The sequence below is a fragment of the Crassostrea angulata genome, chromosome 7, assembly GCF_025612915.1.
Source record: "Crassostrea angulata isolate pt1a10 chromosome 7, ASM2561291v2, whole genome shotgun sequence".
Classification (NCBI taxonomy): Eukaryota; Metazoa; Mollusca; class Bivalvia; order Ostreida; family Ostreidae; genus Magallana; species Magallana angulata.
The window spans coordinates 5,967,671-5,990,285 of NC_069117.1; the positions used below are offsets into that span (position 1 = coordinate 5,967,671).

At 35.2% G+C, this 22,615-nt stretch overlaps 1 protein-coding gene across 5 annotated transcripts in view; it reads left to right on the forward strand.

Annotated features, from left to right (window-relative positions):
- LOC128191973 (titin-like) overlaps positions 1-22,615 on the forward strand; it is a 259,892-nt gene that overhangs the window by 78,875 nt on the left and 158,402 nt on the right. For all 5 annotated transcript variants that reach the window (XM_052864366.1, XM_052864367.1, XM_052864369.1 and 2 more), the window contains 7 exons: positions 234-10,742; positions 11,026-11,280; positions 11,384-11,559; positions 11,691-11,856; positions 16,222-16,862; positions 20,638-20,770; positions 22,516-22,584. In XM_052864366.1, the coding sequence (XP_052720326.1) occupies positions 234-10,742; positions 11,026-11,280; positions 11,384-11,559; positions 11,691-11,856; positions 16,222-16,862; positions 20,638-20,770; positions 22,516-22,584 (11,949 nt within the window). The remainder of the gene's footprint in view (positions 1-233; positions 10,743-11,025; positions 11,281-11,383; positions 11,560-11,690; positions 11,857-16,221; positions 16,863-20,637; positions 20,771-22,515; positions 22,585-22,615) is intronic.

A 22,615-nucleotide genomic window follows, 5' to 3' on the forward strand; every position in this document is an offset into this window, starting at 1 on the left:
TAAAACTTCGCTATATCCAATATTTTGCTATATCTGTGTTCACACTAAACGAGTTTTACTGTAACTGAACTGTATTTACAAGCTACTATGCACTACAATTTAAAGTAAAATGTAATTGAAAATATAAATTGCTAATATATACATAAGTTGGATAGTCATGGTTTTACAATCTATTCCTTTCCAATATCCACTTTGCTCCTTTCCCTTGCATTGTGACCTCTCTCCCTTTTTAGCATTGAGTGCACCATCAAGTGCTGTTCCCTCTGATGATGAATCTGCTAGAGAAGCTTACCCAGTAAAAGATTTGGAGAAAGAAATCCCAGCACCAAGAGATGAGAAGAAAGTGACATTCAGGGAAACAGTTGAAGTCTGTGAAACTTGCATGGATGAATACTCCACAACTGAAGAAGAATCTCAAGTAGAGGAAATTTCATCAGGAGAGGAACCTTTCCCTGAAGAAGAGGATTGGTATAAAGAAATGTCTTCTGAGATTAAATCACAACAAGAAGTAATTCATGAAGAAATTCCTCATGAGAAGAACAAAGAAACATCAAATGTAGAAGTTTCTGCTCCAGAAGAAGAAATCATTACAGAGGAAAGAGAAACAATTGACAAAAAACCACAAGAGATAAGTTCTGTTGACACCATTGATATGGCAAAAGAGGAAACAGAGGAAAAGACATTGGACTCATCAACAGACACCAAATCTGCAGATATTGTCTTTGCTGAAACAATGGAGATTTTACCAAAGGAAGATGAATCAGAAAGAAACACAAAAAGTATTGTAATCCAGCCTGAATCAAGTCCAGTGTCCTTAGATATTGACATTTCAATTCCCAAAGATGAAACAGAAGTTTCAAAACTTGGAACAACTGTAGTACAAGAGGTTGTTGACACAGAAGAAATAATAGAGGAACAAGAAGACCAAGAGGAAGATGTACCATCAACAGAGACTTTCAAACAGACAGTAGAAATACTGCCTGAGAGTCATCCTGTTGACGATGTTACTCAAGAAACAGCCTTAGTAATTCCTCTTGAGAAAACTGAGGAAGAAACATCAAATGTTGAGGTTCCTGCTCCAGAAAAAGAAATCATTACAGAGAAAAGAGAAACAATTGACAAAAAACCACAAGAGATAAGTTCTGTTGACACCATTAATAGTGCAAAAGAGGAAACAGAGGAAAAGACATTAGAAACATCAACAGACACCAAATCTGCAGATGTTGTCTTTGCTGAAACAATGGAGATTTTACCAAAGGAAGATGAATCTTTAACTACAGAAACAACTACAAAAAGTATTGATATCCTACCTGAATCAAGTCCAGTGTCCTTAGATATTGACATTTCAATCCCCAAAAGTGAAACAGAGGTTTCAAGACTTGAAACAACTGTAGTAGAAGAGGTTGTTCACACAGAAGAAATAATAGAGGAACAAGAAGACCAAGAGGAAGATGTACCATCAACAGAGACTTTCAAACAGACAGTAGAAATACTGCCTGAGTGTCGTACTGTTGACGATGTTACTCAAGAAACAGCCTTAGAAATTCCTCTTGAGAAAACTGAGGAAGAAACATCAAATGTTGAGGTTCCTGCTCCAGAAGAGGAAATCATTATAGAGAAAAGAGAAACAATTGACAAAAAACCACAAGAGATAAGTTCTGTTGACACCATTGCTATGGCAGAAGAGGGAACAAAGGAAAAGACATTGGACTCATCAACAGACACCAAATCTGCAGATGTTGTCTTTGCTGAAACAATGGAGATTTTACCAAAGGAAGATGAATCTTTAACTACAGAAACAACTACAAAAAGTATTGATATCCTACCTGAATCAAGTCCAGTGTCCTTAGATATTGACATTTCAATCCCCAAAAGTGAAACAGAGGTTTCAAGACTTGAAACAACTGTAGTAGAAGAGGTTGTTCACACAGAAGAAATAATAGAGGAACAAGAAGACCAAGAGGAAGATGTACCATCAACAGAGACTTTCAAACAGACAGTAGAAATACTGCCTGAGTGTCGTACTGTTGACGATGTTACTCAAGAAACAGCCTTAGAAATTCCTCTTGAGAAAACTGAGGAAGAAACATCAAATGTTGAGGTTCCTGCTCCAGAAGAGGAAATCATTATAGAGAAAAGAGAAACAATTGACAAAAAACCACAAGAGATAAGTTCTGTTGACACCATTGCTATGGCAGAAGAGGGAACAAAGGAAAAGACATTGGACTCATCAACAGACACCAAATCTGCAGATGTTGTCTTTGCTGAAACAATGGAGATTTTACCAAAGGAAGATGAATCTTTAACTACAGAAACAACCACAAAAAGTATTGTAATCCAGCCTGAATCAAGTCCAGTGTCCTTAGATATTGACATTTCAATTCCCAAAAATGAAACAGAAGTTTCAAGACTTGAAACAACTGTAGTAGAAGAGGTTGTTGATACAGAAGAAATAATAGAGGAACAAGTAGACAAAGAGGAAGATGTACCATCAACAGAGACTTTCAAACAGACAGTAGAAATACTGCCTGAGAGTCATTCTGTTGATGATATTACTCAAGAAATTCCTCTTGAGAAAACTGAGGAAGAAACATCAAATGTTGAGGTTCCTGCTCCAGAAGAAGAAATCATTACAGAGGAAAGAGAAACAATTGACAAAAAACCACAAGAGATAAGTTCTGTTGACACCATTACTATCACAAAAGAGGGAACAGAGGAAAAGACATTGGACTCATCAACAAACACCAAATCTGCAGATGTTGTCTTTGCTGAAACAATGGAGATTTTACCAAAGGAAGATGAATCTTTAACTACAGAAACAACTACAAAAAGTATTGATATCCTACCTGAATCAAGTCCAGTGTCCCTAGATATTGACATTTCAATTCCCAAAAGTGAAACAGAAGTTTCAAGACTTGAAACAACTGTAGTAGAAGAGGTTGTTGACACAGAAGAAATAATAGAGGAACAAGAAGACCAAGAGGAAGATGTACCATCAACAGAGACTTTCAAACAGACAGTAGAAATACTGCCTGAGAGTCATTCTGTTGACGATGTTACCCAAGAAACAGCCTTAGAAATTTCTCTTGAGAAAACTGAGGAAGAAACATCAAATGTTGAGGTTCCTGCTCCAGAAAAAGAAATCATTACAGAGGAAAGAGAAACGATTGACAAAAAACCACAAGAGATAAGTTCTGTTGACACCTCTGATATAGCAAAAGAGGGAACAGAGGAAAAGACATTGGACTCATCAACAGACACCAAATCTGCAGATGTTGATTTTGCTGAAACAATGGAGATTTTACCAAAGGAAGATGAATCTTTAACTACAGAAACAGCCACAAAAAGTATTGATATCCAGCCTGAATCAAGTCCAGTGTCCTTAGATATTGACATTGCAATTCCCAAAAATGAAACAGAAGTTTCAAGACTTGAAACAACTGTAGTACAAGAGGTTGTTGACACAGAAGAAATAATAGAGGACCAGGTAGACAAAGAGGAAGATGTACCATCAACAGAGACTTTCAAACAGACAGTAGAAATACTGCCTGAGAGTCATCCTGTTGACGATGTTACTCAAAAAACAGCCTTAGTAATTTCTCTTGAGAAAACTGAGGAAGAAACATCAAATGTTGAGGTTCCTGCTCCAGAAGAAGAAATCATTATAGAGGAAAGAGAAACAATTGACAAAAAACCACAAGAGATAAGTTCTGTTGACACCATTACTATCACAAAAGAGGGAACAGAGGAAAAGACATTAGACTCATCAACAAACACCAAATCTGCAGATGTTGTCTTTGCTGAAACAATGGAGATTTTACCAAAGGAAGATGAATCTTTAACTACAGAAACAACTACAAAAAGTATTGATATCCTACCTGAATCAAGTCCAGTGTCCTTAGATATTGACATTTCAATCCCCAAAAGTGAAACAGAAGTTTCAAGACATGAAACAACTGTTGTACAAGAGGTTGTTGACACAGAAGAAATAATAGAGGACCAGGTAGACAAAGAGGAAGATGTACCATCAACAGAGACTTTCAAACAGGCAGTAGAAATACTGCCTGAGAGTCATCCTGTTGACGATGTTACTCAAGAAACAGCCTTAGTAATTCCTCTTGAGAAAACTGAGGAAGAAACATCAAATGTTGAGATTCCTGCTCCAGAAGAAGAAATCATTACAGAGGAAAGAGAAACAATTGACAAAAAACCACAAGAGATAAGTTCTGTTGACACCATTGATATAGCAAAAGAGGGAACAGAGGAAAAGACATTGGACTCATCAACAGACACCAAATCTGCAGATGTTGTCTTTGCTGAAACAATGAAGATTTTACCAAAGGAAGATGAATCTTTAACTACAGAAACAACTAAAAAAAGTATTGATATCCTACCTGAATCAAGTCCAGTGTCCCTAGATATTGACATTTCAATCCCCAAAAGTGAAACAGAGGTTTCAAGACTTGAAACAACTGTAGTACAAGAGGTTGTTGACACAGAAGAAATAATAGAGGAACAAGTAGACCAAGAGGAAGATGTACCATCAACAGAGACTTTCAAACAGACAGTAGAAATACTGCCTGAGAGTCATCCTGTTGACGATGTTACTCAAGAAACAGCCTTAGAAATTCCTCTTGAGAAAACTGAGGAAGAAACATCAAATGTTGAGGTTCCTGCTTTAGATGTTGTCTATGCTGAAACAATGGAGATTTTACCAAAGGAAGATGAATCTTTAAAAACAAAAACAACCACAAAAAGTATTGATATCCTACCTGAATCAAGTCAGGTGTCCCTAGATATTGACATTTCAATTCCCAAAAGTGAAACAGAGGTTTCAAGACTTGAAACAACTGTAGTACAAGAGGTTGTTGACACAGAAGAAATAATAGAGGAACAAGTAGACCAAGAGGAAGATGTACCATCAACAGAGACTTTCAAACAGACAGTAGAAATACTGCCTGAGAGTCATACTGTTGACGATGTTACTCAAGAAACAGCCTTAGAAATTCCTCTTGAGAAAACTGAGGAAGAAACATCAAATGTTGAGGTTCCTGCTCCAGAAGAAGAAATCATTACAGAGGAAAGAGAAACAATTGACAAAAAACCACAAGAGATAAGTTCTGTTGACACCATTACTATCACAAAAGAGGGAACAGAGGAAAAGACATTGGACTCATCAACAGACACCAAATCTGCAGATGTTGTCTTTGCTGAAACAATGGAGATTTTACCAAAGGAAGATGAATCTTTAACTACAGAAACAACCACAAAAGATATTGTAATCCAGCCTGAAACAAGTCAAGTGTCTTTAGATATTGACATTTCAATTCCCAAAGATGAAACAGAAGTTTCAAGACTTGAAACAACTGTAGTGCAAGAGGTTGTTGACACAGAAGAAATAATAGAGGAACAAGAAGACCAAGAGGAAGATGTACCATCAACAGAGACTTACAAAGAGACTGTTGAAATATTGCCTGAAAAACCATCAATAGAAACATCAGTTGATGATATTCTTCAAATTACTCTAGAAAAGGCAGAAACTACTGAAAAAGAAATTGAAGCTCCTTTAGTTGTGGAGGTAATTGAAGAAAGACAGCAAATTAAAGAGACTAGTATTTCTGACCAGAATTTGTTTGTTTCAGAAATGTTTGCTCCAAATGAGGAGTTAATTTCAGAAGAAAAAGAGGCAGTTCAAGAAATACCAGAAAAAGTTTGTACACATATTGAAGTTTCACAAGTTGCAATTCAACCCTCTGATGAAGGATTTGAAACAGTTGAACGATTAACAGAAATAGATTCTAACAAACCTGATATCAAAATTCTACCAGAGAACAAAGAAGAACTTTCCACCACTGAAAAACTTATTTTTGACACAAAAGAAAGTACAACTGAACTAGAGGAAGAAAACATTAAAGATATTGAGTTGGATATTGAAGTTCAAGCTCCTATGCAAGATGTCAATGAACAAACATATGAAACACTTGCATTGAATGAGAAGAAAAAGACGTTTACAAATGAAGAAATATTTGATGAAATTTCTGCTGGAGAAATAAAACCAGCACTTGAAGATAGTCTTGAAATTTCATCTGTAGATAACATTCCCTCAGGAGAGGTCTCTTACAAGTCACCCACTTTGAATAGTGATGAACAGCTGCTGTTAGCTGAAACACCTGAAGATATGAAATTTAGTTCTGAAGAAACAACAGCCATTTCATATGAACAACAAGAATCAATAATGCCAGTTTCAGTAAAAGAAAAACAGGAGTCTATTACATCAGAACACTTTGTAGAAAAACCTATTGAAGAAGGTGTTAAAGAGGTGAAGGAAGAAATCAAAGATGTCGTTAGAGAAGACAAAGCTCCCGTCCCATCTGATAAGGTACTTGTTTCACAGCAAAAAGAAAGTGTTTCTTATCCAAATGAGACTGAAGTGTCCGAGCTTGAAGTAGAAGACATTACTCAAATCTTACCCAAAGAATCTAAAGCTGAGGTCATGCCTGATGTTAAAAGTGTAGCATCAATTGGTAAACAGGAAATGGAAATCACAGAGCTAGTTTTGAAAAGTAGAGAGGAAACTTATGAAGAGGAGTCATGGGAAGTTGAAGAAGAGAAAGTAGAAGAACTTGTAGAAACTAATCCAGAAGAGCAAATAGTAATGAATGCTGAAACTTCCACTCAAACTATTGAGTCTAAAATCGATATCATGGAATCAGTTGATACTCTTGACAGTATTACAATCCAGACATTTGCTGAAAATTTTTCAAAAGATGTCATCAAAACTGTATTGATGCAAGAAACTGAAATATCAAAAATAACATCTGAAGAAGCCCCACAAGATGTACTGGAATCTGATGTTCAAGAAAGCAAACCCACACATGTTTCTGGAAGCAGTGTGATTCCTGAAAATCTGGCTGAAGTTTTACCTCAATATGATGAGGAGACAACAGTGGTATCCACAGTTCAACAGAACATTGAAACCCCGCTTTTTGAAGAAAATCTCCCATTTGATTCTGTTCAAAATAAGGAAGAAAGTGGTGAAGTAAAAATGGCAGAACAATTAACAGATGCTACCGAAGCCACTGAAATGCCAATTTCAGAAATAAGCTTACCATGTGATTCAGTGGATGTGATCAAGGAAATCAAACAAGAAGACATTGCACCAAGTAATGAAATAAAGATCTCTGAAGAAAATGTCACAGCAGATGACAAGAAAGAAATGCAGTCTGTTCCAATTAAGAATGAAGAAACACTTGAAACGGTAGAAATCACTGATGCAGAGACAGAAATTACAGCAATTGCTGACAAGGTGGAACAAAAACTTGTAACTCCAGTTTTAGAAATAACTGCTGACTTAGACACATATGAAATGATAGAAGAAGAACATTTGACTGCTCAAGAATCATTTGTTGGGACACATGAAGATGAAAAAACATCAGAAAGTAGCAAAGATGAGTCACATGTCAAATCCATGCAAATCACACCTGATTCACTTATGCCTGAAGATTTAGGAAAAGAAACTACCTCAACTGCAAATGTAGAAATTGTCAAACCTATGCAAGAAATACCAGTTTCAGAGCTTAACATTCCCTGTGACATAGTTGACGAAGTAACTGAAGACCAAATTTCTACTATTGCAGAAGAAATGGAAGTGAATGATGTTAAAGAAAAACATGTCAAAGAGATTCCAATAGAAACAGAAGCTATCATATCAGAAGATGAAGTTTCAGAGAAATTTGATCATTCAGGTTTGTTAGAAATTGAAATGGCAGAAAAACAAACAACTGAAGAGATGGTACAAAAACATAACCTAGAAACAGTGGCAGAAGACAAAGAAAAAACTACCGAAAGCAATTTAGCCGAAGACTTTGAAAATCTTGAGGATGCTAAAGCTATTGATGCTTCTCTTATCACAACAGCTACCTCAACATTACAGGACACATCTCTTGAAACTACTGAGGCTGAAATGAGAGTTTCATTTGACACTTTAGAAACAAAACCAGAGGAACCAACAGAGATTGCTGATGAACTTCTACAAAAAACAATTGAAGAAAACACAGCTGATTTTGATAAGCAACAAAGCTTTGTACAACATAGTGAAGAAACTATTGAATCAACAGAACTGAGTACTTTGAAAGGTGAGACATACTCAAAAACAGATCAAAATATGATTGAAAAGCATGCAGAGACAACTGTTTCTGAAGTGATTGTTTCATGTGAGACAGTTGGTGAAATTGAATCTAAACATGACGCAATTAAACCTGAGGAGAGAACAGAACAGGAGATCCAAGAAAGGCCTTTGCAAGAAATACAGGAGAAATCGAAAGTCATAACAATAAAAGAATCAGCAGAAGAAACAATTTCAGGAGACATAGAAGAAAGAATTGCATCTGTGGCAACATTGCAACAAGAAAAACACAATTTAGATACTCCAATTACAGAATTGAGTGTTTCTCTTGAATCAACAGATAGTATTGCTACAGAAGAGTGTAATGAAGTTGCCAAGGAAGCAGAAGAAAAAGAAGTTAAAGAACGTGTTTTGGAAAACAAAAAAGAGGAATTCCAAGCTCCTACAGATGAAGAAATTATTACACTTGAAGACTCTGAAAAGATTGACGAAAAACTTTCATCCCAAGTTGAAGCTGATGTGACATTACCTAGCATTAAATTGCCTGTTTCTGATTCTTCTCTTGAAACAGTAGAAATGTTGCAAGAAAGAGAGGCAACATTTACATCAGAAGAAAAAATAGTTGAGTCTGTTCAATCTAAGATCAAGAAAACAAGTGAGGAAGAAGCTAAAGTAATTCCAATGAAAGAAAACCTTTACCTAGATGACAGCAAACCTATTATTGAAGAGGAATCTATTTCTGAATTGGCTGTTGATACTATTAAGTCCAGTGTTGATGCATCCATAAATGAAGTAACAGTACCTTGTGACACCACAGAGATAAAAGAGGAGGAAACTTCTCTAACAGCAAAAGAAGACACTGAAAAAGTGGTTACAGAAAAACCATCAGAGGAGGCTTCAAAAGAGAGTCGTACCATTGATGTTGAAGAGGTAGTTCCTGAAAGTGATATAGAAACTGTTTTAGAAAGTGTTAAAGAACACACAAATACTGAAACTGAAAAACTAAGCCAGGAAATGCCAGTGTCTGAAGTTGCTGTACCATACGATACATTATCAAAAGCAACAGATGAACAAATAAGTGAAGCCCAGATGACAATCACAGCAGATGAATTGGATGAAACCACTGATATCACTAGAAAGGAATCTTTGGTAATCCCATCAGAAGAAAAATTGGAAATGGAAGATTCTCAAATGCTGATTCAAACTCCTGTTGACAAACTAATTGGTGAAACAATGAAACCAGAACTTGAAACGTCAGTTTCTGAGGTTAATGTTCCATTCGATTTGTTGGACACTGATAAGGAGAGACAGGAAGGCAAAGTTCTTGAAGAAATCGAAGATAAGGTTTCAGAAAATGTGATTGCAAGTAAGGGGAAGGAATCATTTGTTTCTACTACTCAGGAAAAATTGGAACTTGTTGAATCTGAGCTTATTGATGAAGAGAAACCTTCTTGTGCAGAAGATGCCATGGAAAAAAGAGAGTTAGAAATTGCTATATCTAAAGAAACAGTTCCTTGTGACATAACTATTGAGGAAGAACAAGAAAGTCCAGTTTCTGTTGTGGAATCTTCTGTTAAAGATACTACTGTAGAACAGACAGTTGAGGCTCCAGCAGAAAGTAAGTCCATTGCAGAGGAATTAACAAAAGACCTTGCTGAATTGGAACTCATTGTCAGCGAGATGTCTGAAGCAAAGGAGCAGAAAGCAGATGATTCATCTGTCACTCCAATTTTAAAAGAATCTGTAGAAAGTGAAGTAAGCACACATGAAGAAACGATTTCTGAAGATGTCACTGCTCCTCTTGATGAGTACAAGGATGAAGAAATAATTGAAAAACAAGAACAAGAAACAAAAGAAAAGATTGAAGTTGTACCACAAGTTCCATCAAAGTCTGATTTTGAAGAGGAGGTTCTGTCAGATGAGATTCTAGAAAAATCTGATATGAATGAAATTAAGAAACTAGCAGAAAACTTTGTTGAACAAATTTTCCTTGATGCAGTGAAAGAACTCAATCAACCCACGGAAGTTTCTGAAGGAACTCTCCAAGACTTGCCACAGGATTTGCAGGAAACAACTTCAGAGGCTCCAACAATTGTGTCTGAAATAACAGAGGATGAAAAGACAATTGAAAGTAAACAACTAAAACTGGTTGAAAAGGAAGAGATATTTGAGCAAGAAGTGCCAGATGAAGAACAAACTAAAACTGTAGATGTTATCAATGAAGAAACAGCTAGAGAATCACCAGAAATTGACTCACAGAAACCAGTGGATGAAGTATCTGAAATTAACCTTGAAGTTGATGTCACTGATAAGAAATTCATTCAAACTGTTGAAGGTCCTTTGCCAAGATTTATAAGCAAGCTTGAAGATGTGACTGTAAAGGAAGGTTCTTCTTTGTCTCTGAAAGTTGAATTCGAACAAATGGCAGAAGTAATAGTAAGATGGTTCTTGGATGAATCAGAAATTACAAGTTCAGAAGAGATAGAAATCATTGTTGAAAATAACTCAACAACATTGCTTATCCATGATGTTTTACCAGAAGATGAGGGAGAGTACAAGGTTGTGATAGAGAACTCAACTGGTATGTCCCAAACTTCCTGCTACGTCACAGTTCAAGGTAAGTATTACATACACTTAAAAAAATTAATAGCAATCAATTTTTTTTAAATGTGTCACACTTTTTGTCTCACTTGCTGGTCATCTTTTCTTATTTTTTGTCTTTCAGATACTTTGCATTACATATTTAAATGGTTGAAAGTGTGTTTGTGTGTTTTTTCCAACCATGCACATTTATCTTATCCTCCACTTTACCAAAACACATCACTTCTACTGTAGTGTTTGTGTAGTTCTAAAACAAAGGCAATTTTCCATATTTACTGAGTTTTTTTTACAATTGTTAGGCATAGATGAAGGAAAGCAAAGAGAACGCCCCAAACGAAAAGAGAGTGGAATATCAGTGGAGTTTTCCAAACCCGATGAAGTCAGTCAAACCGATATCAATGTTGCAGAGCAACCTCAGGGTATTTCCATTGAAATGGACATAACAGAAGCTCCAGAGATTAGTGCAACTGAAATTGTGTTGACAAAACAGGAGGAAATTGTCAGCAGCGATAAATCAGCACTTGAGATCACACTAGAGAGTACCCCAAAACCTGGTATGAATTCCAATCTTTTGTGCCATGTTAAAAACTGATTTGCAGTCTTAAATTTACATGCATCTAGAAGACTGTGTAATTATTTTAAAATGTTTTGTTGTAGAAACAATAAAAACAGAGGAAACGGTAGACATTACAGTAAAAGAAGATAAGGGAGTAAGTGAAGCTCCCCGTTTCACAAAGACCCTCCATCGACAGTTCGAAGCTACTGAGGGATCATCCGTTACAATTGAGTGTGAGGTGACTGGGAAGGAAACACCTGTTGTTACCTGGTACCAGGTAAAACCATTGACCAGAATTGCTAGTGTGGCCTATTTTGCATACATTTCCTCTCAAGATATTTTCAGACTAGAAAGTTAGGTTGTTGTATAAACATCAATATTGATAACTAGATTATTGATATATTTAAGGATGAAGAGCCTATAACCCCTGACGAGCACTTTGTCACTGAGTTTGAACACGGAGTGTGCCGCCTGACGATCCACAATGTGTTCCTTGAGGATGAGGCTGAGTACAAGTGTGAGGCCGTTACTAGCTATGGTGCCATCAGTACAGTTACCGAACTTTTCGTGGAAAGTAAGATTCACCAGTTGCTATGGCAACGTGCACTCCTAGAGTTGCTTTGTTCCACACTCACACAAATTAGATTGAGTAGTTTTGGATTTAGCAAATTTCCACAGGCGATAAATTCTCAAATTTGTTAACGTGATATGAATCATTGATTTAATGGAATGTTTACTTTTTTCAACTAAGTTACTTCACATAACTGATGTTTAATCCTGTGAATGTTTTGCTAATCCAAATTTTTAATGCAGTTTTTGAGAATCTGACCTCACTTGCACTTGAAATTCTCTGAGTGAGTTCTCGATGCAGATAAACTTGTTTCTACCTTCCATTCCTAGACCTGTCTTGCTGATACTTTGTCAGATTTTCATGGAACCTGCTTTAGTTGCTTTTCTTCATTAGATCTACACTGTAGTAGCTAGCTTGCTTTGACTTGTTATGTAGAAGTTAATCATCAGATATTTCAATTTAAAACCAATGGAAACACATCTTGGCTCATTACTTTCAATGAGAAATTGCTGCAATGAATGACCGTAATGTTTGTAATGAAGACCTAAAGCCACATTGTCACAACTTTTTTTGTCATCTGATTGCCCTTTTTCCATGACAGGGATAAATGAATTTTACATGAATAATGATCTCTTTTTGGATCATTCTTGTCTGTGATATTAAAATCAGAAAGAGAAAGTATTTAAATTGGTGCATTTTGTGGTGAGAGCTAAGGTTATATGGTTTCAGACAGGAATTTCTGTTTGTATACCCTTTTTATTTGATTGGGAGCTTTTTTGTATTTAAGTTGATATCTTTCAAATAAAAATAATTTTGAAAAATCTTAGTTGGTTTTTCTTTTCATGCATGGTGTGAAGGAATGTAGAACTATAAAGGGGTGTGCTCTCTAATATTTTAATCGTGGTGATTTTTTTGACAATGTGGCTTTATTTTTCAATCCCAACCAAGTCGTTCATTGCATTACTGTTTCTCTGTTTAAAGTGAACATGTAATACATCTGTTTCTGTGCATGCACTTAAATAATTCACTCAAGTTTTAAAACAACTACGAAAATTCCTTTCTAATTAATTTTTTGGCTATTTGCTTTTTGAAATTTTACTTTTCAGCTTTTCATATTGAAAAATACTATAACATTTTCCAAATGCTATGATGTTAAGTGTGTGAGTCATTTCAAATTTTACTAGTATTTATTTCATTATTTCATTTGAATTTAAGATAACCCAATTTTACTCTGTTCCGTTTGTCTAGAGTCGAATGCTGGTGCTTGTGTCTTACTGCATGAAGAAGTCTACAAACTTGAAGTATATGTCGAAATGCACTGGAAAAAAGTTCGGACAAATCGCAAACAGTGACCACTGCTTAGTTTTATTGACTGTTTATCTTATAATGGGATGTTTCCCAAACTAGATTGTTTTAGATGACCTGCAGCTCTTTGTTAAACCTTTTGATCTCATAAACATATCAACTAGAGAGCTAAGCCTGACTTTTATCTGAAATGGTTGTAGTTGGTTGTAAACTTTCGAGATGTACTTGTGTATGATAGGACAACCAAATTTGTCAGCCATTTACAGACAAGTAAGGAAAGCTAAAATTTTAAGATTTGGTTCTTTGTTGGTAGATTATCAAAAATTGAAACAGTTACATAAGTCTTTGTTTCCCTTGATCGTCTGGTTGGTTAGATTACACTCTTAGTGGCCTTGATTGGACAAATTTACTCCAGTAGTCTAGATCAAATAGAAATACACACAGTAGATGCACACATAGTAAGCATTCCAAGATTTTGTGATAGATGTAGTGATGTGTATTGTCCTTTGTGTCTTTCATGAGTTATATCAAATGCCAAAAAAAAGTATAACTTACAAGTAAATAAATGTGAATTATATAAGATATATTATTTAAATCCAAACATTGTCACTTTGAAATGAAAATTTTAAAGAGAAAATCAAGGCTTAAGCTTGTTGAAGTAATCTTTGAAAATTATATGTGTACGAAACGTTGGAAAATTATGTTTCCCTTATAGAGTCTCAATTTGATGCTGAGAGTGAAACTGACCAATCAGATGATTTATTTCAAGATCATGTCACCTGTCCCGCAGAAACTTTGCCAGTTTTAGGTTTCCCACCCTTTTTACCTGAAGATGAAAGCATGAATTTGCTGCTTTTGATATTATTTTTTATTTTCTTAATTTGGAAAGTTGTAAATTGGATTTACAGTTTTGGTAGCTGTTTCTTCTTTTGTCTTTTTCTTTCGTTTTGATCCACAATAATTGTTGCACATATATATTATATGAAAACAACTATGTATGCATTAATAATCATGAAGTTTTAAAATTTTATTAGCAGTTAGGTTCAAAGATTATGAATATTACAATCTAATATTTTGCATGGTCAGCTTTTATTATATGAATATGAACAATTATGTTATTTTCCCCTTGTTTTATTTTGTTTGTGCATTTAAAATTTATTTTTTGTAAACAACTGTTTTACAAGCAAGTTCAATGAAGAAATAATGCCTGGTGAATGCAGCAAACCAGTCTAAATAAAAGAAGTAGGATTTATTTTTACCCTCAGGAGTCACTCAGGGACTTAATCAAACATCTAAAAAGGACCTTGCTTTTAAAACATTTGTGGTTCACAATGCAGGTGAGCTTATTTGATAAGCACACATATTAGAATGTATATTTCAAAAAAAGCAGTTATCTGTTTAGATGGCTATAGATTCTGGATAATGCATTAAGCTGACATAGGAAGCACAGATTCAAAATTTGTGATTGAAATTGTTACTATAGTCCAATAATTGTAATCATAGTCCGACAGATTCTACCTGTGAAGGACCAAATAAAAAGATTTCATTGAAAGCAGCTGTCTCGTCTAATTTCTTGTGCATGTCCGTTTGTCTGGCTATGTTGTACTTTGTGGTCGCTTTCTGCATGATCCAGAATCTCCACACACCTGTCTCAAACTATAGTCACTGTTGTCCAGTGTGACTTGGATTATCCAGGTCTGAAAAATTCATCTATAAGTTCTGTTGTTGTCTCTATCTCTTCGTAATTGTAGAATATGCACAAAAAAACCTATAAAACTGTTAAAATATTTTTACTGAAATAGAATACGCTCACCTGCATTACAGAAACTATTTTTTATCATTAATACTTGTTGCCTGTTTGTTGTTTTTACCTGCCCGCATATTTATTTTTTTAAAACAATTTTCTAAGGTATACATTAGTCATAAGTGATCCTCTAAATCATAGACTTGATTTTTTTTTCAGTCTGGACTATTTTGATAAATGTATATTAATTTTGTGTATCGCGTATTATCCTCGGTCGCATTGAATATGTTTGCATTTATTTAGATGGACTTGATATTTTAACTGTTACTTTTAACAAACACTACATTCTGTAACTGTCATGCTACAATGATTTATAACAAGAATCCAGGAATCAAGGAATTGTTGTATCCCCCCCCCCACCATTCTTATATATTCTTTAAAAAAATTGAACAATTTCAAGATCCCCATTGGCTATATCAATATGTACATGCCTATTCCTGGATTCTTTATTTTGTTCTAATGCATGTGTTGAGTTTTGTAGAAGAGTTCACCCTTGCATGCCTCAGGAGTTGACTGAACGATCATTACTGCAGTGTTGGCATGTCAGAATTCTCTGGACCGGACAGGTTTAATTTTGAATGAACCAAGGAATTTATAAATCCTTTGAGCTGTCAGATGTACTTTGGTATTTCTAAACTTCATAAGATATGACTTATTTAAGCCAATGTCATCAAAGAATTTGATTGATGGCTTGAATGAGGTGTCATTGGTTTAAATATTCAAACAATTGTTTAAACTGAGAGATGAAGCTTAAATAGCAAAGTACTTTTTACAGGAAGGATGTTTTTTTTGTCACAAGAATAGAGTTATATTTGTTTATCTGTTTTCAAATGGATTTGTTAATATTACTGATACACATCACAGAACATAGGGAGAATATTGAGTTAAATAAATGCAGCTGAGGATAGTGAGAAGATTAACATTTCTTTGAGATTTAAGGAAATCTATGTCTGATAATAAATCTATCAGGGAAACAAGTTCATTTGTTTGAATTGCATAAATTTCACAAAAATAAGTCGAAAAAAATAAGATGTTATCTGATTTTTTATTCTGTGCACTAAATGAGTGCAATATTGAAAAACAGTTGAATTACAAATCAGAATCTTTTAATTTATTTTAATGAAAAGGAAATTAAATCTTTGCTAATCAAGTATGACTGTTAAACTGGATTTTTATTCTTTCGGCATATAGCTGACTTATTTATTTTTCCAAATGTTTGATGTTGAATATAACTGTTTTTCCTTTTTTCATTGGAACAGAAGAGCTTCCAAAAGGAGAAGAGGAAGCTCAGCCATTAGCAGAGGTTCAGGAAACCCCTGACTTACTGGAGGGTCTAGATACACAGACCACAGAAAAAGTGGTCCCTGAGAAATCTGAAATCTCAACAATTGAAACCAGAGGAAGTGACGTCGTCACTTCTGAGACGGAGGAAGTTTCTTTCGAGATTGTGACAGCGGAGTCTGCTGAGACCACTCCGCTAGAATTCACAGTTCAGACCGAGTCAGCTCGTCCTGAAAAGACAGAAGTTCCTCTCAAGGCAGCAGTTCCAGAGGTCTCTGAGGTCGTTGCCAAGGAGACTGAGGAGTTGATCAGCAAGGATCTTGAGGAAGAGAAGCCGGTGGAGGAGGTGATTGCTGTGGAGGAACTGCTGAGGCCCGAGGAGGAACTACCTGTATCACACACCGTACCGCAGGAAGAAGACGTGGAAGAAGTTGTAGAGGATGAAGCTGCACCTGAAATTCCCAAAGGGGAAGCACCTGTTTTTACTACAACGCTGGAAAAATTGGTTGTACAAGAGGGACAACCTGTCCAATTCCGGTGTGTTGTGTCTGGAATCCCAAAACCAGACATTGTTTGGTTGTTGGATGATGCTGTAATAGAAGACTCTGCAACATACCAGGTAAACAAATCGCATTCATTTCATTTCCATAGATCTTTCAATAACACAGGTTTTTGAGTTGTAGAATCACATTTAAAAGTTCGTACTAAATGGTTGGAACTATTTCTTTTATTAACTAACTCTGTGATTTTTCAGTATACATGTAAATGAGCGATGAATATGAGTTTTTAGAGTTATTAGTTAAATGAATTATATTCAATTAACATTTAGCTTTATTTCAGCTTTTCATTTAATATCAAACCCTTTCCCTACCCTTTCCCTACAGGAAAGAAAGAAAATGAATAACGGCTTTAAAATATTTCAAGTTAATTTTTAACTCTTTTAATAATGTTTTCACTTAACATAACACAAGTTTTAATTGACATAAATTGGGTCTCATTATGAGTCTATGTCCTTTATAATTAAAATTTATATAAAAGTCATTGACCTCACAAATTCAGTAGGACAAAAGGAGTTCCTGCTATTTATAGTTCAGCTTAGATGATCGGTTATGAAAGGGTATACATGTACTGATATCCTTGCAACTCTTAGACTAACATTTTAGTGGAAGGATTGAATTTAAATAAATTTATAGAGTGAGAATATGACAAAAAAAGGAATAAGGAACTTGATTCCTTAATGTTAGAGGCTTGGCAGTTAAGCATTAACAATAATTTCAGGGATAGAGGGAAAGATGTGTTTTTAGCTCACCTGAGCCAAAGGCTCAAGTGAGCTTTTCTGATCACAATTTGTCCGTTGTCTGTCGTTGTCGTCGTCGTTGTCGTTGTCGTTAACTTTTCACATTTTCATCTTCTTCTCAAGAACCACTGGGCAGATTTCAACCAAATTTGGCACAAAGCACCACTAGGTGAAGGGGATTCAAGTTTGTTCAAATGAAGGGCCACGCCCTCTTTAAAGGGGAGATAATTGAGAATTATTGAAAATTTGTTGGTATTTTTCAAAAATCTTCTTCTCAAAAACTATTTGGCCTGAAAAGCTAAAACTTGTGTGGAGGCATCCTCAGGTAGTGTAGATTCAAGTTTGTTCAAATCATGGTCTCTGGGGGTAGGGTGGGGCCACAATAGGGGGATGAATTTTTACATAGGAATATATAGAGAAAATCTTTAAAAATCTTCTTTTCAAAAACTATTGGGCCACAAAAGCTCAAATTAAAATGGGAGCATCCACAGGTAGTGTAGATTCAAGTTCGGTCAAATCATGGTCCCCGGGGGTAGGGTGGGGCCACAATAGGGGGATGAATTTTTACATAGGAATATATAGAGAAAATCTTTAAAAATCTTCTTCTCAAAAACTATTGGGCCAGGAAAGCTCAAATTAAAATGGAAGCATCCACAGGTAGTGTAGATTCAAGTTTGTTCAAATCATGGTCCCCGGGGGTAGGGTGGGGCCACAGTAGGGGAATAAAGTTTTACATAGGAATATATAGAGAAAATCTTTAAAAATCTTCTTTTCAAAAAGTATTGGGCCACAAAAGCTCAAATTAAAATGGGAGCATCCACAGGTAGTGTAGATTCAAGTTCGGTCAAATCATGGTCCCCGGGGGTAGGGTGGGGCCACAATAGGGGGATGAATTTTTACATAGGAATATATAGAGAAAATCTTTAAAAATCTTCTTCTCAAAAACTATTAGGCCAGGAAAGCTCAAATTTGAGTGGAAGCATCCTCAGATAGTGTAGATTCAAGTTTGTTCAAATCATGGTCCCCGGGGGTAGGGTGGGGCCACAATAGGGGGATGAATTTTTACATAGGAATGTATAGAGAAAATCTTTAAAAATCTTCTTCTTAAAAACAATTAGGCCAGAAAAGATCAAATTAGGTAGGGTGGGGCCACAATAGGGGGATGAATTTTTACATAGGAATGTATAGAGAAAATCTTTAAAAATTAGGCCAGAAAAGATCAAATTAAAATGGAAGCATCCTCAGGTAGTGTAGATTCAAGTTTGTTCAAATCATAGTCCCTGGGGGTAGGGCGGGGCCACAATGGGGGGATCAATTTTTACATAGGAATATATATTAAAAATCTCCTTATCAAAAACTATTAGGCCAGAAAGCTCAAATTTAAATGTAAGCATCCTCAGGTAGTGTAGATTCAAGTTTGTTCAAATCATGATCCCTGGGGGTAGGGTGGGGCCACAATTGGGGGATAAAGTTTTACATAGGAATATATAGAGAAAATCTTTAAAAATCTTCTTTTTAAAGACCTTTTGGCCAGAAAAGCTTTAACTTGTGTAGAGGCATCCTCGGGTAGTGTAAATTCAAAATCACAGTCCCTAGTGGTAGGGCGGGGCCGTGATGGCGGTTTGAATTTTTACATATACATGTATAGAGAAAATCTTTAAAAATATTCTGGGAAAGTTTTTCGGTCCAAAACTCAGTACTTAGTGTGAAAGCACAGGTTATGCAGATATAAGTTTGATGAAACCATGATACCCTAAAGAAAAGTGGGGCAACAAAATGGGGGGGGGGGTATATAGGAAAAGAGAAAAATCATCTTACAGGTACAACAACAAAAGGGGCTTGGTATTTACCAAAAGAAAGAGGTGGATAAAAATTGGCAGATTTTCAATTTTTTTTTTTAGCAAGATCTACTGTACTTCGTTGTCAAGATATTTTGATACTGTAATGCTAATTTGATCAGAATTAAGGCAAATGTTGCTCAGGTGAGCGATGTGGCCCCTGGGCCTCTTGTTTAAGGCGTCGAGCTAATGCTCGGCAGCCTTCTAGCGATCGTCTGGATTGGCAATCGTCCAAAAATTCACGCGCTGCACCGCCTTTTAAATGCGCATAAGAAATAAGTTCCTAAAAGTATTAAACGTATTACAAAATTTTTTATTCCATTTATTCAACTAAATTGTGTACAAAAAACCCAACTTTGCCTCCCTGGTGATTGATAACTCATTGCATAAGAATAAATTTGCTTAATCAAGAAATGGCGGATGAATACAATCAGGCCTAAGTGTAAAGATTAACTAGATATTATTTTAGTTTATCGCTTACATTTCAAATGGAGACCGTGCCCGATAGAAATAACATTTTAGATGTAAATTTATTTGTTATCGGGCACGGTCTCCAAAATAAATGTAAGCGATAAACGTATCTAGTAATTTCGTTGCAAAAAATAAACTCGATAATGCAGTTAGTTTGGTCGAGCATTTTAGATAGCACGTGTTGTGGATTTGTTTGTAAACAACCATACCATAGGAAATCTTGTTTCAAATGGGAATTGAAATAAATAATGTAGGTTTTATTATTATAATTAGGGACACACTGTTAATGTATTCAAATTATGAACCTGTAAAAGTTGTTCAAAGACTGTTTGAAGCAGAAAGAAACAAATTATTTTTGAACTTTGGAATTTCTTCGATTTTTGCAATTATGATGAGTTATTGTATTAAAAAAGCACCACTACCTATTTTATAAGAAAATATACTGATTTTTGTTTTTAAAGCAGCAGTAAACATAATTCATATACTTTCTATTCTAAGTCTAATATCATTTGATATGACTATTAATACAGAAATTCAAATTATTGGTATCATTCTATATAAAAGAAAAAAATGTCAGCTCGACGCCTTTGTGGCCGTTCCGGCCTTTGATTTTAATGTAAAATCTTGCTCTATTTCCACATCATGCCAGTTATAATAATTTAGCTTTGTGCATTGTTAATGAATATTTTCTTAATAATGACTTCTATCATGAGTTTTTATCGTCTTATAACATGTTGTACTGGTTTAATGAGACCATTAATCATGATTTAATTGAATTCATTATGTAGACGGAATGCTCACCGGATGGGACTTGCACACTGACTATTGACAAAACTGTTAAAGAGGATGAAGGGGAATACGTTTGTCAAGCCACCAACCCTGAGGGGTCTGCAGCAACCATGGCTGAATTGGTTATGACAGGTACAGAGCTACCCACATCCCTGACCATTTCCACCATATGTAATATCTTGTCCAGTGTTGTTCTTTTACATTATAACCAGTAGTCAAATTCTACATGCCAGATTGCTGAATTTGTGAAAATAAAGCATGTCTGTGCAATCAGTATATATATATACTAGACTTTGACCCGTGCGTGCACGGGTTGACATTGCATATCGGACATTTACAAAATGGGTACATCGACACACCGTATTATTGACATTTACATAACAATGCTATAAGCATACAATAATGCTATTAATTTTACAACACTTTCCTTAGTCTGAATAATCTGTGTCTCGGGAAAGGCCCTCACCACAGTTGGATTGCCTCCCATATACCCGTAATGTAGCAGAAAATTGCAGAATCGCTCCGGAACGATTTTGGAGAAAATGAATGAATCGATATAACATTCAACACTTTTTCACCAACGTACACGTACTTTCTTTGCTACAGAGACAATACATGGAACGCATTCTATCGTAAAACTGGGTCCGTAGGACATTGTTCATAGTTACGATAAAACATATTCTATGTGCACTCTCCTAAGAAATATAATGTGAATTTTTTTGCAAGTTATCAAATATTCTTTGTCATCGCAAAGACAAAAGTAAGTACTTAGTGGAAATGTATATTTGTTACTGTATACAGGGAAATATTCGCCCTGTTTTATTTTTGCCCATTTTGTCCTCGTTATCAGCGGGCGAATTTAAAACTGGGCGAATTTCAATGATCCAATTTATCCTTTAGTACACATGCGTGTCTGGGCGAATTTAAGACGGGACGTAACTGTTTGGAAGTGTAGAAGGGCGAAAATAACAACTAACTATGTATACAGTATTTTATACTTTCTCTCATAAGAAGTCGTTAATATATAATTATGAACAGAATATATAGCAAATTTTCAATAAAAATTTACCCGTATTTGTATTATCATTTCTGAGTTTATTCATGCAAATATGATATTGTGTAAACATAAACTAAAGTTCCCGTTAGCGTAAATGTATTGCGCAAGCGCAAGATTGTAAAATCCAAAAAATCCAGATGATTTCCGGGATTTTTTGAGGAATTTTTGTTGATTAATAATTAGCGAAGCTTAACTGAGAAAAAATAAAAACAAATTGGTAATCTTCAAGTACCAATAATGTTGAAAATATATAAAACAAACGACAGTATTCTTCCGATTTATCGGTATTAAGACCAAAAACTCGAGTCTATTATTTTAATATAGTAGTATAGATATATATAGGTTGAGGTTCAAGGGAGTTTTCCTGATCACCTGTAATATGTTTGTCTGTCAATCTTTCTTGTAATCTGTAACTTTTTGCATTTATTACTTCACCCAAACCAATTCAATTTTAATTTTAATTTTAATTTTAATTTTAATTTTCAATTTTTTTTCAATGTTAACCAAACTTGACTTGAAACATCCTTTGAAGAAGGGCTTTTTACATCATTAAATTGAAAAGCAAGGCCCTTTTCAAGAGAGGAAATGATTCATATCCATTATACCATGTAATAAGATAGGGAAATGAATGATCAAGAAGAGATATTAATCCCATCTAACCAAGAATTCCTTTTTCATATGACATTTAACTTGATTTGCTGTTTTGACTTTAAAAAATCAAATGCATAGTTAGAGACTCCTGCAACTTTAAGAGTTAGCTTATGTGTTTAAACAGCATTTACTAATTGTTGGATGTATTTTTTCCTTTTTGTTTTATTAGAAGAGGCTGAAATCAAACCACAGGACATTACCTCTGACTTCAACATAACACTGCAACAGGAAGTTCAAGGTAGGTTTATAATACTTACGATGATATTGCA